Genomic DNA, 15,979 nt, shown 5'->3' with positions numbered 1-15,979 from the left:
TTTTTCCAGCCAGAACAGATTAGTAACATAAACAAGGCATGTCATATTCCCAACTGGCCTAAACCAGTTCCCCATACCTTTAGATAGGAGGAAAATGTATGCTAAATAAGAGTGATTAACTTCTTAGAGGAAAGACTTAAAAAAAAAAAGAAAAGGGGAGGCTGCTTGTAAAAATAGTTAGGAATCTGCTAAATTACTCCGCTCTCTGTCTCCTTTCTTCCTTTCTCTCTTTCCCCTTTAAAAAAAAATTGTAAATATTGGAAAGAAGCTCTAGATTAGTGTGAACTGGCTAGTTAATAGTAGAGAACACTAATTATTTTTCTTTAAATATCTATTGTAAATTTATCATTTACAGTCACTCAAAATGAGTGTCATTAAATTTTTCTTTTTTAGTCCTGATTGTTATTTAATATGTATTTAATATGTCGATTTGGAAAGGCTGGGATCCTTCCTAGTCTTTTGTGGGAATGGAAAACTCAGAGAGGCTCCTTTTAATCCTGTCTCTAGTGTATCTAACAGACTGTAAGCTTAATAATGTGATCGACTACTAAGTAAGCTTAATATTCCATTGAACTGTATGTGTAAATTATCTGTGTTGATTCTGTGCCTTGATTTAAGACTCCAAACTATATACTTACAAAGAACCACACTTTGAACCATAACATCAAAGTTCCTAAACCCGTATATTTAAATAAATTCTTAGCCTTGATATGAACTGCCTATCGATTATAAAAATGACATAGTCATAAAACAACTTTAAAGCTGTAAGTTTTGGTTTTAGAGCCCTAAATGTATAATCAGCTATGTAAATGTAAAGTGTAAAATGTAAAGATTCATTGTTTGTATTAAAGAGTGCCTGTTAGATTTCTGTTCTTCAGCTAGTCATAGTCACATAAAGTAAAAATACCGTTTTCTTCCCTCCAGAATGCTCATTTGGGCAAAGCAGCAGCAATAAAGGTTTGCATGTGATTTGTTAAACAGGGTTCTCCGGGAAAAACATTACCAATGACTAGCACAAAAATGGACATGTTTTCTTTGGGTCATTACCTAACATAGTAATTGAATAATTTTTCAGTAAAAGTATATTAACCTGATGTTGAATTACATTTATCCCTAATTACGGAGAGGGGGGAAAAAGAGTTTTTCATACTTAAACATCTCTGAGCCTTTTATTAGTCAAAAAAAAACCCCACATTTACCAAAATGATGTTTACTATGTGAAGTTATAACCACACTATAACAAATATCTACTAAAAGCTACGAATGTACTAAAATGCACACTTTTAAAATGAATTTTAGGGCAGTCTCTTCATCAGTAGGTTTATTCTGCTGGGTGTTAGCCAAATAGAAATGAGGGGTGTCATATGAAATGGGTCCAGATTTCTAACAAACATTCCATTTGAAATTTAAGAAAAACTTTGAAATGAATTATGAAGAAAGATAAAATTAAAGGCAGTGTTCTGAGTAGAAACTCTGCCTTTCTCAGAGACTAATCCATATTTTGTATAGTTAATCCTGGAGTGCCTGGGGTTGGAACGCTTTCTTACCAGAACTCACGGCTTTAAAAACAGACCTGCTGAAAATTCAAACAGCCAGGGCAGGAGACATTTTGCTTGGCTGAAAATCTGGAGACACAAACCTGGCTGGCAGTGGAGGGTCCGCTTTGCCAGCCACCAGCCAGGAGGACCGGTGGTAGGCATAGCGGTACCTCTTGTTGTCCACAGGGACGATGTCCATCAGGACTATGTACTTGGCCTCAGAATCCACACCGGAAAAGGACACACGGATGGTAGGAAACATCCTCCTGACACAGTGAGACAAAGAGAATCGCCAGAATTAGAGAGGAAGAGAGGTCCCTTCCCTCTCTACCCAGCCCCCAAACTCTTTGTTTCCTGTAAAGCCACAGAGATGTGAATACAGAGACTGACCTTCTCCCAAGCCTAGATAATCTTAAGTGTCATCTCTACAGGAGTCCTCATTAATACCCAAAGGTCTGCAATTAGGGAAAATCCTGTGCTATATCATCAAGCCCATTAGGCTCTGAACCGACGTCTCCAGAGCAGAGAGAGTCCTGTAACCTCCTTATGTTGCAGGGAGAAAACTCACCCCTGCCTTAGTAGAAAGCCAGAGCGGAGTTCTCAGGCTGGTTTTATTTTCGGGGGACTCTGAGAGGGTGCATCCCAGAGACCTGAGAGCTGGAGCAGTCGGGCGCCAAGAGGCCACCGATCCCTAGAGCCTTAGCCCCAGTCCCAGGAGCTGCCTTCCTGCCTTCCCTGAATCAGCCCGGACTTCGGCATCTAGGGGCCCCGCACCAGAGCTCCTTCCTACCAGGAGAGTGGTCATTTCAAATTTCATTCTATCTCCCTGATTTTAATTTTTGTTTTTAACGGGAGCTTCTGCAAATAAAAGGAAGATAAAAAGGTGATAAAAAGGAAGCCGCCTGCCTCCTTCACAGCACGGAGCAGCCCTCTGGCACTGCAGCAGGCACAAGTTCCCGCTTCCCTCCAGACGCAAACTCAGAACCTAAGAACAGAACTGGGCTGCAGGGAGGGAGAGAGGCCAGTCTCTTGCCCTTAGGGTGGGGGTAGGGCTTCCCATAGCTAGATCCCAAGAAAGCAAATGCCTGGACATCTGTCTCAGTAGATCTTACCACAAGCAAGTCAGTGGAAGGAAACCCTCCTTGAGCAAAGCTTCCTCTTCAAGCTCAGTACTAGCAGTTTCACCCAGTTCCTGGAGACTCCCTATGCCACCCAGGGCACCGTTCCCTCCTCCCCGCTCCGCAGCCAACAAGGCCCTCCTGCTACCTGCCAGACTTGGTGATGATCATCTCCGTGCCTAGCTCGTGGAATTTGTCCCAGAGCTCCTTGGTCTCCAGGCTGCAGGCAATTTTGGCCATTTCCTCGCTGGGGACGATGGGGGTGGTGGGGATCAGTGGCTCAGTGCACAGAGAGGAGGAGGGGCTGCTGCCGCCCGCACCACTGCTGCCAAACTCCCCGTGAGCATCTAGGCTGGTCAGCTCTCCCAGGGGCTGAGCGCAGGAAGACTTCTCAACAAATTGTTCTGCAGGCAAAAAGAATTGAGAATGACAGCTAATTCTGTCAATCAGAGATAGAAAGACAGCAGCACAACTAAAATACCGTACCTAGATTTGACTTCGGAAAAGTTATGCTCAGGATCTCCAGGAGGGCAGTGCAAACCATTCACTATATAAACCAAGCCTGAGAGTCCTGTGGGGTGGCATGGCTCCTGCTTGCTTGCTTACTGAACCAAGTCAGTGAGTTCCAGAACCAGTTCTTGTTACCATTACTTGAAACCCACTTTGGAGAAGAAAAAACGTGAGGAGTGGAAATATTCCCGTTGTTATCCCTCCACATTCTTCTCAGTTTGTGGGCCCTGGTACCAGTTCTTCCTCTCTGACAAAGAGGAGACACTTTTTCCACAGAGATCAAAGGAGCGAAAATATCAGCTCCTTCCTCACTTTGAGAGGAACCTCCCTTCCCTCCTGAAGCCCTCTCCCCATAAGAGAAAATGAAAAGGGGGTGTGGTTTGCTGTGGTGTTGGGGATGTGGTTTTTTTTTTAAAAATTAAGTCACTTCACTTCTTTGCCCAGTTCTCAGTTTCCCAGACTTTCAGATGTTAGATTGGAACATTTTTATAATTTCCCTCCCAGTCTGAGATCTTATGAAAGACTAACATATTGCTTGTTAAATCACGGGAGTACACTCTCCAATTTTTTGGACGTGGCTTGAAACAATTACTTGAGGGACAATGTGTGTATTTTCTCTCTCTCAAAAAATGTTCTGTGAGGAAAAGAACCCCAAACCCAGACTAGCAGAGTGTTAAAGTAGGAAGAACAGTTTTCCATCAACCATCAGGCTGGAATACCACTGCCTATGAACCAAACATTCTCCTCCACAGCTGATAAGGGCCTGGGAATACACCAGTCACTTTGATGGAATACAGGAGGAGTTTTGTAATTGGCCCAATTATCTTGCGTCCCTTAAAAAAGAAACTACTTGAATCGACAATGTGAAACTGGACTCCAAAACAACTCTGTTCTAAGTGCCCTCAAGGAATTGAAACAAGTTCTAAGTACACACACACACACACACATATATATAATGTTTTATTTCTCTTTGACTTGGGGCAGCAAGCAAGAGGTAGAGAATTTTAACCTTCTCTTACAATAATCAACTCATGGAAAAAATTTTAAATAAGAATAATCAAATTAATTATATCCTTGTTTTCAAATTCAAAGAGAATCATGCAGTCACAAAATTATATTTTCTACTAATATTTTCAGAAACATATTCACATAACATCTTTATAGAGAATTAAGTAGCCTTAAAATTTTTCTGACAATTGAAAAAGGCAAATTCCCTAAGCTCCAAACTAACCAGTGTGTCAGGGTTGGGAAATGGAAGAAGGAAATGATACAGAAACGTTCTAACACAATATTTTATGTCAGTTATATCTCAATTTTAAAAAAATTTATGACTTAGCTGTCTGAGGTGGTTCTTTTGAATAGACCTAATGTGTTTAAATGAGCACTCATGAGACACCTCTGACTCCCACCCTACAGCTTCTTTAGCATCTCGCTAGTGTTGCATTCTCTCTGAACAGGTATTTCACGTGCTGGAGTCCTTGGCTTACAGTCGGTAATAGTGCTGTTGCACTGGCCCTAGAAAGGGACTAAGATGCCTTCAGGTTCTTTCAGAGCCTGTCTCAAAAGCCCCAGGGGAGGAAGGATGCTCATTTTACAGACTGGAATGAAGTGGGAGTGCTTTGAGCTGCCAATAGTTTTATAGTTTAGAATTCAGAGGAAGGTATTGTTTTCCCCCTCAGGAAAGTAGAGAAGGAAGCAATGTTGAAATGACAGTAGAGCTGAAGCTAACATGTTTCCCGGTCTACTGTACATCTGTCAGGAATTTTAACCTGAAATTCTCTTTTCCTGCTAGCTACCAAACAGTAATGGGGGCATTTATAAAGAATTTGGAGGCCTTCTAAATAGGAGTGGATAATGTTGGGAAGGGCCACAAAGTTAACTTTGAAATTGGTGGTGAATTTTTTTCTAAACAGTTGGAGTTTATCTGATTGGTTATTTCCATTTCTTTAGCAGGTTTAGATTTACACGGGAGGTTAGATGGGAAGAACCGGGGAAAGGGAGTAAAAACCCTGGAGGAGAGACTTTTTGACACGTTTTCTGCAGATCTTCCTGTTTCCTTTGCCTTGGTTCTAAGTTTCTGCAGGGATTCTAGCTCTCTCTTCTCTCTGCTGAGGCCCCTTATTTTCCTTCTATAACATTTCATCTTCCATATTATTATTGTTTCAAGGTGTGAGATGTTAAAATGTTGAGAAAGGCAGGGAGAAGGGAAAAAAATTGAAGTTAAAAAAAGTTACCCTAAGTTTACTTGATGCTTCTCACTGTTTTAGGGCTACCAGACGATCAGGATGTGAACTAATTATTACCCAGGTGCCCAGAAGGTGATGATGAGAACACTTCTTCCTCCCAGTTGTGAAGGGACTTGAAACACATCTCCAGCAGTCTCTTTCTCACACAATTCACTTGTGTTAAGGGGAGTATAGTCACTTTTCTCCCTTTTCTCTGAGCATAGTGTCTTCTATAAATGGCAAAGGTTGTTAAATAAACAGTATAGCTAAAAGTGGAGGAATCTGGGAAATGATTACTGGCTAATGTTTTTGCCAACCTCCACTGAAAGTGACAGCAGCTATGAAATGTCTTACTGATATATCTGGAGCTTCTCTGAAGAAAATGGTTCATTCCGGTAGAACTGGCTTATTCTACAGCACCTGACAGGGGTCTTAAGGAGCTGAGTTTGTGTAATCTATTCAAGTCAGGGAAAAACAAAATTAAACTAGTTTCTTGTGAAGTGACAGTTTCCTTGGTTGCAAGTGCACAAGCAGGTGTTAGATGCATCATAAATTCTGTCGAGTCTTAAAAAGGGGCTTTTATCATTATTAATCCCTAAATCTTTATCCCAAAAATGTTACACACACACACACACGCACACGCACACACACACACACACACACACCCCGGATGTTCGACTTGACAAATGGATTCTAGACAAATAGGTAAGGAAAGCGACATATGAGGTATGAAACTGGTTGCATATAACAACACTGTGAAGTCCCCAAAGAATCTGGGTCTAAGAGGAAAAAAAAAATAATTTCAACGTATAGTCTATGACCCGCGGGTCAGAGCTGCCGCGCGAGCCGGAAAAGGTGGACACCCTCAAGAGCGTCGTGAAGCTAGGGGACAGAAAGACAAACAAATGTGCAGCCCCCCCCCTCCCCCAAGCCTGCCCATCCCGGACAGTCTAGCAGCCCGACTTACCCAGTGGTTTGATGGTGTTCTCCGTAGCTTCCTTCTCTTTGGAGCCGCCACTCGACATCAGCGCGGCGATGGAGAAGGCGTTGGCCCTGGAAGAAAGCTGGGGCTTGGGCGATGCCGTGAACTCCATGGCCCCCAGTGTGCGGTCCTGGCCAGGGACCGGGCCTGCCGAACTGCTGTCCAGCTTCCCCAAAAGAGACAAAGACCGAAACACAGAGCAAAGTTTCCAAGTGCAGCCAGAGGGGAGCCAGGGACTCTAGATGAGTCAGCCCCAGCCTCCCAAGAGCTCCACACCGGTGTCTCCTTTGCCCCACCGCAAGTCTTCAGCCGCTGAGACTTCGAACTAGCCAGAGAGTACCAACTGCGGGCTCAACTGGGTGTGCAAGTACAGGGACGCTCCGCAGGGGCACAGGCTGCGCCGGAAGCTGGAGACTAGCATGAGCTGCGCAAAGCCCAGAGGTCCTGCAGCACCCGCTCCACGTCTTTCCTCCCTCCCCACTCTGGGGACAGTCGGAGCGGCTCAGAGTCGCTGAAAGGGGGCGGATGCCTGGGAGCCCGAGCGTAGCCGTGCGAGCGCGGCGGCGCGCGGAGGACACTGCGCCCTGGAGCTCGAAGCCTTGCGCCTTAATTTGATGGCAGCGGCGATCCCGGCGGCCGGCAGCCAGTCAGCGCTGCTACACGTCACCGCTTCCTGATTCCGCCGCCGGGGGCGGGGCCGCGGTCCGGGTGGGGAGGGTGCGCCCGGGGCGCGGTGCCGGTGTGGCCTCACACACAGACCGGTGGAACCTGGCATCCGTTCGGGGAATGGGGTGCCACCACCAGGCTAGTGCAGCGACCGCGGATGCAGCCTGTCAGGCCTCGCAGTTCCAGTGTGGGAGGGAGGTGCTCGCTGTCGGGAGGGGGCATTTTTGTCTCAAGACCTGGGAGCCTAGGAGTGGCCCACTGCAGGAATCTAGACCAGAGGAAGCCTCGGGGAGTTTTTGATTCTCCCATTCTTTTTCTTACTGGTAATCAAAGTTCCAAACGAAAGTTGGAGAGTGCTAGAAGTAGGACAGAAACTGGCGCCGCAGAGTCGGCGCCAATGGGATAGATCCCATTTGCCGGGCAGCGTGAAGGGCTGGATCCCAGAACCCGATGGGCTTCAGAATCTGACTGCTAGACAATGGGTCTGGAGAGAAGCAGCCTTGAGAACGATGCGCTAAGAGTGGGCTGTAAGCATTTGGCAAAGGATGCTCTCAGAACCACGGCTGCTTCTGCACACTGGTGCGCCTCTCATTCGGGGTTCCTATTCCCGAAAGGGACTCGAAAATGGGCCTTGACGGAAGGGAAGGTGAGGGGCGGTCGACGTGCTGGTGGCGCGGCACCCTGAGGGGACCATGCGACGCGCATTGGGAGAGTGCAAGCCCTACAGCGCCCGGGCGCGGCGGACGCCGAGCCGTCAGTCTTCTCGAACTCGGACTTCCCACGGCCTTGTGGGGGTCGTCTTGTTGGCCTTGCTAAGCTTGAATAACTCAAATTCTCCAAATTCGCGGGGTAATCCGCTTCACTCGGAGCCGTGTAAACTCAGGCTGACACACACACTCAAGCTGTACATGTAAATATTTGCGCCCCTTTCCAGTTGGTCTGGCGATTAGGAGCCTCTTGGTAGGTCTTTAAAAAAAGAAAGAGAAGGAAAACAGCCCCCCCATTTCTCACCCCCACATTTTCCTCTCTCCATGGCACAGACATTCTCCACCCCTTGAAATAAACTTATGAGGGAAAAAAGCTGAAACTCAAAAGTTGAAATCAGCCATGTAAGTAACATGATGACAGGTGGGGGACTTGTGAGTTAAGCCTGTCTTGTCACCATATGTGAAGAGTTTCTAACAACAAACTGCCTAACAGTGACTAAGGAACAGTTTTGAAATATCTCTGTGTACAGAAAGTGTATGTGTAAATTTGGGGGAAATTCGTAAAACTATAGATTTTTGTGCTGGAAACGATTTATACTGTCTAGCCCATGTCCATTTGCTTTTGACAGCGAGAAATCGAGTCTGGCTAGCAGGGTGGATGCATCTCCCCTAAAATCGACCCAGCCAGCTAGAGGCACAGGACCTGCACTCCAGGCAGAGATCTTGATCATACCCCAGCCCTGCAGCTGTGCCTGGTTTCTTCACACGGGAGATCCATAGTAAAGTAACGCTGGTTGAGAATGCTTTCAGCTTAAACTTTAGTAAGAATACAGGCAGCACCACTTCATGTGCCTGAAGATTCGTTTCTATTCTTGAGTCTCTAGTCCTTTGCTGTTTTTGGACAACCCAGACCCTTGGATTAATAAATCTTCCCCCCCAGCAGGCAAACACACTCCACCTCAACCAATGCAACTGTGACATTTCCCTTATTTAAACGTAAGGCGCACAAGCTTGTTCCTGTCCTGTCTCAAATGCTTAGGGTTTGGCCAGGAAAGAAAATTTCTGTCAAGAGCGGTTGTCTTTTTTTTGCGGGGGGTGGGGTGGGGTGGGGGGCGTGAAGGGGGTGTGTGGCATTGTTTGTTGGGATGAGCGATGGCATAGTTAGTCTAGAATTTTACGCTTCAATTGGGCATCGAAAATCTTATTTGCTGGTTTTAGTTTTCAAAAACTTATTGTGAAATTATACCTCTATTAAAAAAATGCATTTCTACACAAAGAAAGCGTCATATCTTTTCTTAATTATCTTAGTGGTTGAGGCTGGAATTTGAATAATTTCATGACAGGGACAGTTTTGGAAAACTTGGCAGACCAGGGGGAAAATGCTTTGCCCAGGGTCAGTTTCCACTTTTCCAATTGCCCACGCACTCTTAGTCCGGTTCTGGGTCTTTGGCGGGCAGCGAACTTGGACTGTTCATCCTTCTAAAGACAAAATAGGAAGCTAAGCTAGCTAAGCTAGTGCGCGGAAGGAGACTACAAATAAGAGGAACTGAAAAGTCCACTTTAAACAAACTCGGGGCTCGAGAGGTGAGCCTTTTGGGGATCCCTAAAAAGCAATGCATCTTGTTGGTGTTGAAACCACAGCAATAAAATGTATACTGCAACATAATTATCTGGGGCGCACTGTCCCTGCTCTTAGATTTATTGCCTTTGCAAATCAATACTGTGCTGTAAAAGCCGGGAACCGGTACTTGGCAGGGAGGTGCCATCACAGAGTGATTAAAAGCCCACCCCAAGAGAAGATCGCCTGGTTCTGAGGTCCCTTCGTGTTAGCGCGGGTTAATAGGTAAAGCCACCGAGGGAGTTGGAACTAAGTAATCACATTAACACTTCCCAGAAGGTCCTTCTTAGGCTGACGTCAGGGGGGATGGGGGTAGGGGTGAGTCTGGGGAGAGAGGGGTCCAGAAAGTCCATTGCACTTGGAGAAGACTTTGAATCTTGACTTTAACCCACTTTAGCCCTCCCTGAGATTCGGTATAAGTTACCTCAATTTCTTAAAGCCTTAGTTTCATCATCTTCATTAATTTATTTCTACCTAGAATATCGCTGTGGATTAAACGAGATAAAGTGCATAAAGCGCCTGAACAGTTACTCCAGTATAAATGAAACATAAATACAGAATTTTATTGTCTTTAATTTTTAAACTGCAATTTTGCGATCTCAGAAATGTTTCTTTCGCGTGCTCACATTCAGGTATCTGTGCAGTTTTCGGAGTGTATGGATTGGGGTCTCATGGTGATAATGGACGATTATTTACAACTTGCTAAACTTTGGAACTCAGGAATTAAAATTTGAGGTTATATGTCTGAAATTGGTTGTACAGAGTTTGATTATATGGAGGACCGGAAGATGTCTCCTTATACACAGCGCCGCTTCAAATTTTCCTCTGTAACCTCCGAAACTCAAAAGTTGGTCGACTTCAGAACTGTGCAGGAAGAAGCGGTTTCACGATTTCGGCCAATGGCTTCTCGCTTGAATGAATGTTGAAGCTAATGCAGAGCCCTCCGCTGACAGCCGGAGCTGCAGGACCCGGTGCCCGACCGAGAGCTCCGCCGGGTACCCGAGGGCGAGAAAGAAGACCGGTTTCTCAACACCCGGGCAGCTCTGCTCTCGAGATCCCGTCCCCATCCTGTCCTCCGCTCTTTTTGGTAAACGCCTTAAAAGCAAAAGAAATGGGCTTCGGTGCCTTTGAATTCCTAAATTCGGTTTACCGAACAGGAAACCCACCCGAAGTAGTGTGGGGAGCGCGGCCGCAACTTCCCTTGAAAGCAGCTGCTACACGTCCCGGGAGCGCGCCTAGAGTAGCGCGCATCGTCGTCGTACAGCGTAGAGAGCGTGCAGTGCGGCCTCGGATTTCATTGTGCGAGGAATAGAGTGGTCCAAACATTTCCTCAGAGGAACCGCGGAGTTCCTCTGGAGTTACATGAGCACATCCTGATGGAGTTAAGTTTTCTTTAATCCAAGTGTCTGCGAGAAGCTCCCCGTCCAGCTTTGGCTGCAAGAACGGGCAGGTCCGCCGGAGCTCCGGTCCACCCCGGAGGCCCCAGGACCGGGCGAAGCAAGGCACCCCACCCAATTCCGTTTCTAAGGGCGAGGCAAAGATCAGTTCTTCAAGGGGCAAGGCCAGAGTGTGTCATCTGACGGTCCCTGTGTGGGGAGGGGTGTATAGGTGGGTGGGTGGGTGTTCGCACGCGCGCTCACATGCGGCCGGGACTTCACTCTGGCGCCCGGCTGTGGAACCGAGGAAAGAGATGTCGTATGGGCCTAAGGCAGGTCGCACGCATCTCCAGGGCCTACACCCTCAGACAGTGAAGGGAAAAATTCTTCGAAGGCCAGAGCCCCGCGCAATCCTAAGGCTCAAGGAGGCCTTCGACTGTGGGTGTGCGCCACCACCAGGCTACTGGAACTTGCACTCCCGGGGCCTTTCTCGGGTTCCCATCGCGTTGCGCCACCGAGCCTAAACGCGATCAGGTGCGGAGTCCCAGAGCCTCCTCACAGACTGTTCCCTCAGGGCTGCGACCCTCCAGCTCCTTCCCTTGACACTCGCTTGCTTGTACATCCCCCAGGAACTCGAGGCTGCAGGACCTAAGCGCCGCAGGCCTCCTTCTGACTAGGGAAGAACTTGTGCGCTAGAATCGGGTACACAACTCGCAGCGTGATCCCAAGAACAGCAAAGAAAGATCTCTTCTGATCCTGTGAGCTAGGAATCCAGATCTGTTCTCTTTCACCCCTTCTCCACCCTCCCTCCTCTTCCTCCACACGTGCTCCTGCCCGCCTTTCCAATCCTCCTTTTGGGACATCCTCACCTTCTGTCTCTCAAGGCCTGGCTGCTGACCAATCATGTGTTTAACACTTAGATATTTCGTACATCATGAATTTTTGCATGAATTTTGATTCTTTAAATTACTGCATTAAAATATTATTTTTGTTAGCCTTAAATTTTAGGCTTCATCATAATCTCAGCCGGCTTAGGGAAGTTAAGAATTTGATTGAAATTATACTGATAATAAGCAGTAGAGCGGAGGTTCCCACGCAAATCTCTAGTTTCGAAAGCATCCCCTCCCCCGTCGCTAGTATCACGCACATGAGACTGACTCAGTGGGAACTCCCGCTAGGAGGAGGAAGGCGGGTAGAGGATGGTCCCCTGCTTCAGGATGAAGGTCTTGGCCAGGTGACCTGGTATGGCAGTGTGGAGGCATGAGGCTTGCGTGGATAGGGAAGGCAGTAGCCAAACAGGACGACAGAGCGTGCTTCCTGAGCTGTGGTTTCTTATATGTTTAAAGCGTGCTTCCTGAGCTGTGGTTTCTTATATGTTTAAAAACAAACTCTAAAGTAAATAAGGCAACTTCCATAGAAGAGCAACCACAGCTCTCTTTCGAGTACCTCTCCTCCCGCAAGGCAGCGTCAGTTTTGCAGATATCATATATCAGCTAATGAAACTTACAGCGGTTACTGCATTTTGGAAGGTGAGCCAGCCTTCCAGCAACTAAGTGATTGCTGGAGGAAATTCTGCCTTTGCTTTTCAGGAGCTGGAACCTGACGTTTGGTGACATACTTGACCAGGTCCTTATCAAGAGGTTTGGGAGCTCAAGGCAGGGAAGACCCAGGCAGGAAGTAGTCCTGCAGGGTCTCTGCAGCCTGCTCCCATTGCAAGTCTACCCAGAAGCAATTTGATTGAAGCTCATCTTGGTCTCTTCCCTGTGGAGGGCAAAATATACTCAGTAACGACTTGGGTGCCTGTTCTCAAATGTCAGCATGTTCTAGACAACTTGAAGCATGTATTAATGTAAGGGAACAAAGATGTATGTATCTCACAAAAGATAAAGAGTGCAGAGTATTTGTTCATTTATCTGATATTACCTGGTACTTACCCTGGGCTGGGTACTGTGCTTAGTTGGATGAATAAACCACTGATCAGAACCCTAATATTTCTGCCTCATGCAACTCACAGTGTGGTGGGAGACAACAATAATAAGCACATAAAACCACACATACACACACACAATAGAGCTTGTGATAAAGACTTGAGGAAACAAAAGCAGTGATCATTGCCGATTAAACCTATTTTTGATTATGGACATTCCTTCCTTCCTGGACAAGGCACTGGCTTATGGGGGGGTGGGGATGGTGTTGGATAATTTGCATATGATTCTTGACTATCAAGGATTCAAAATCTAGCTGGAGATTATAAAAGAGCATCACTGTGAAAAGTATACATTACAGTCTTCTCAACATTGAACTGAAAGATGTAGGGGCATAAAGGCAGACTAAACAACTTTAATTAAAAAAGCTTGCAGAAGAAGGTATAGGGCCTGGCATTAGAAACACCAGTTTGGAGAAAATGCCTCCATTTCCATATCTGTAAAAACAAACTACATTAAGTGTGTTGTGAAGATTAATGTCTTCATGAGGGTAAAGGACTTCACAGATATTAGTATTAGCCAACTCCTGAACTTGGGCGAGTCCCCTTTTCAGTTTAATACATATTTACACATTTGTAGTGGATACAGATTAGATCTGATGGAGAACTGTGTTCAAGAGCCCGTTTCCACATTGGAACTGTAAGGAATGTAAGAAACAGCTTTCTCTCTGGAGTCTGTGAAAGTGTCTGGGTCTCAGTTTCTGTGATGTAAGAAAAACCCATAGGTTGCCACTAGGAAGGGGCCAGGTCCCTAGGGATGCTCAGACATTTGGCCTCTCTGTTGTGAATGCCCTCCTTGGAAAGGCTTGAAGGTCCACAGTTGGCCTCTGGACTGCATTTCCTTCCATTAACTCACTGATTGGAAGACGTTCTATGTACATTTCAAGCCTGGATGCTAGTTTTTCAATGCATTACAAAGAGCTATTGCCTACTAATATGTGTTAGTCTCTGCAGTAGGCTTTCCAAGAAATAGGTAATGTTGATAATATCAGTCGCGTAGCATTATCATGTGCATTTTAACGCTGCAGAAAATGAGGCTCCGAGCGCTGAAAGCGAAGTAACTCACTTGATCTGGGCGCACGAATAGGTAGTTTCACGGGGAAAAGCAGTTGATCTTGGACTGTGTGAGCCGAGTTTTTCGACTCCACAATCTTAACCTCTAACCCACATCGAATGCTATCGCTAACCTGGCTAGTTTCCAGTTCTGGAAACAGAGGCAGTTCGGAGGAAAGGGCTGAATTTTCTCAATCTGTTTGTAAATAGCAGCTCCAGAAACGCGTGAACATCTGCCTGTCTTTGTTGTTGGTCCACCTGCTCGAGAACGTTGATCCTCCAAATGTGGGCAGATATAACTCGCCTGCCATGGTCCACTCTCCCCACGCGCAAAGAAGAAGGAGGGCCAAATAAAGGTCTTTCGTTGTCGCACGTAGACCGCGAGTCCAGGCGCTTTGTCACTATTTTCTTATTTTCTGGGGTTAATTACCGATTAATCTACAGGTTTCGAGGAGGCGGCGAGGAGAATGGAGGCGGGGCGGCCTTGGAGATCGTGCACAACTTGACTGGCCTCTGGGTACCCCGCAAGTATGGGAAGAAGACTTGCAAGCGTTGGAGATTCGAAGCAGCTTTGTCCTTTGCTAGTCAAATGACCCTGGGCTATCTGGACTGCTCTAAGCCTTAGTTTCCCTAGCGCGAAGCGAGAGGCTCGCACAGTGCCCGGCGCCGGCTGAGCCGCGGCCCCAGTAATGCAGATAGGATGGCAGGAAGCCAACACTCCGCAACAGAGAGGCGCAGACTCACCGAGCCCTCGGGCTTGCAAGGCTCACTGTCGCCTCGCGGATCCGCTGGTTCTCTCCCTCCAACCCACCCTCTCCATTGCGGCTGTCATAGGGTCAGACTTCCACGTTGGAGAGACCACGACAGACCAGAATGAAGGGGACAACAGCACTGTACGCCCGACTCCACCAAGTTTCATCACTTGGTGACGCTAGAGGTGGATTCACATTCCTAAAGATGCTTCCTAAAACGACGCCGTAGGGGGTTCCTGCGAACGACCGAACGGTGGAGAAGCAGAGGCTAACCTGCTTCTCTGCTAGCGGTCCTCGGGCCACCCTCCCGCACACGCGGCTCCCACCCAGGACCCGAGGCCCAAGAGAGTACCCTCGGCTCCAACCGCCGCAGTTCCTACGGCCGGGACGCAGACATTAAAGTTAGAGCCCCCGCCGCTGCCAGTCCCTGCCTAGTCGGCGCGGTGACGGTGGCGCTGGCGGCGGCGGGGGCCTTCCCTTGGCTGCCCCGCTATTTAATCAGGGCTATTATCAGACTGGGCTTGCAGGATGGCGCCGGCCGAGCTTTACCCCCATTAGCGTAGGGCAGGGTGGGGGCTGGGTCCCCAGACCGCCGTCTGTCCCAACGCAGCTGCAGCGCTTCTGGGGCGCTTTGAGAAAGGCCGAGCCGCGGGGTCTGGTGGCGGCTAGCGCTGTCTCAAACCAGTTCTTCTAAAGCTGACAGTTTTTTAGACTTTTATTTCCTACCTCCCAACTCGACCTTTACTAGCTCTTTGGCGTTGGAGCAAACCACTGAACTTTTTTGAGACTCAGTTTTTCATCTGTAAAATGGATCTGCTTAGATACTTAACTCAAGGTCCTCTTGAAGATAAATTCAGATGATGCATCTAAGATAAACTAAGAAGGTTCAGACCACAAATGGTGTTAATACTATTATTACACTAGAATTATACGTGTTTTTTTTTAAAAAAGCATTCCCCACCCCACCCCCACCCGTTTAATTAAAAAAAAAAAAAGTGTAGAGGGACCAAAGAAGTCCAAAGATTACTTAAGGACTTGCTGGATTTATTCATGACTTGCTGGGATCTAATTTCTCCTCTGCCACTTGCTCTCCGTGTGACTTTGGGGACTTCACGTCTCTTAGTGCCTCTTTACCTTAGCTGTAAAACGGATGGAATACTACCAGCTTCGTTATTAGACTGTTGGGCACATTAAATAAGATACTGCACGGGGCTTCCCTGATGGCACAGATGGTAAAGAATCCACCTGCAATGCAGGAGACCCAGATTTGATCCCTGGGTGGGAAAGATCCTCTGGAGATGGGAATGGCTGCTCACTCTAGTATTCTCACCTGGAGAATCCTATGGACAGAGGAGCCTGGCTGGCTACAGTCCGTGGGGTCACAAAAGCTTGGACAGGACTGACTAATACATGCACGTGCAGAATGCTGAGCACAGAGTAGGGTCTCCTT

At 47.1% G+C, this 15,979-nt stretch overlaps 1 protein-coding gene across 1 annotated transcript in view; it reads right to left on the bottom strand.

Moving 5' to 3' along the window:
• Positions 1-6,952, bottom strand: part of TBX20 (T-box transcription factor 20) — a 49,550-nt gene extending 42,598 nt beyond the window's left edge. The window contains exons 1-3 of the mRNA XM_040260204.1: positions 6,359-6,952; positions 2,805-3,060; positions 1,640-1,804 (exon numbers count right to left, since the gene is read on the bottom strand). Of these exons, the coding sequence (XP_040116138.1) occupies positions 1,640-1,804; positions 2,805-3,060; positions 6,359-6,485 (548 nt within the window). The 5' untranslated portion in view covers positions 6,486-6,952. The remainder of the gene's footprint in view (positions 1-1,639; positions 1,805-2,804; positions 3,061-6,358) is intronic.
• Positions 6,953-15,979: the final 9,027 nt, after the last annotated feature.

The sequence above is a fragment of the Oryx dammah genome, unplaced genomic scaffold (genome assembly GCF_014754425.2).
Source record: "Oryx dammah isolate SB20612 unplaced genomic scaffold, SCBI_Odam_1.1 HiC_scaffold_18, whole genome shotgun sequence".
Classification (NCBI taxonomy): Eukaryota; Metazoa; Chordata; class Mammalia; order Artiodactyla; family Bovidae; genus Oryx; species Oryx dammah.
This window is presented reverse-complemented; position numbering and strand designations above follow the sequence as displayed.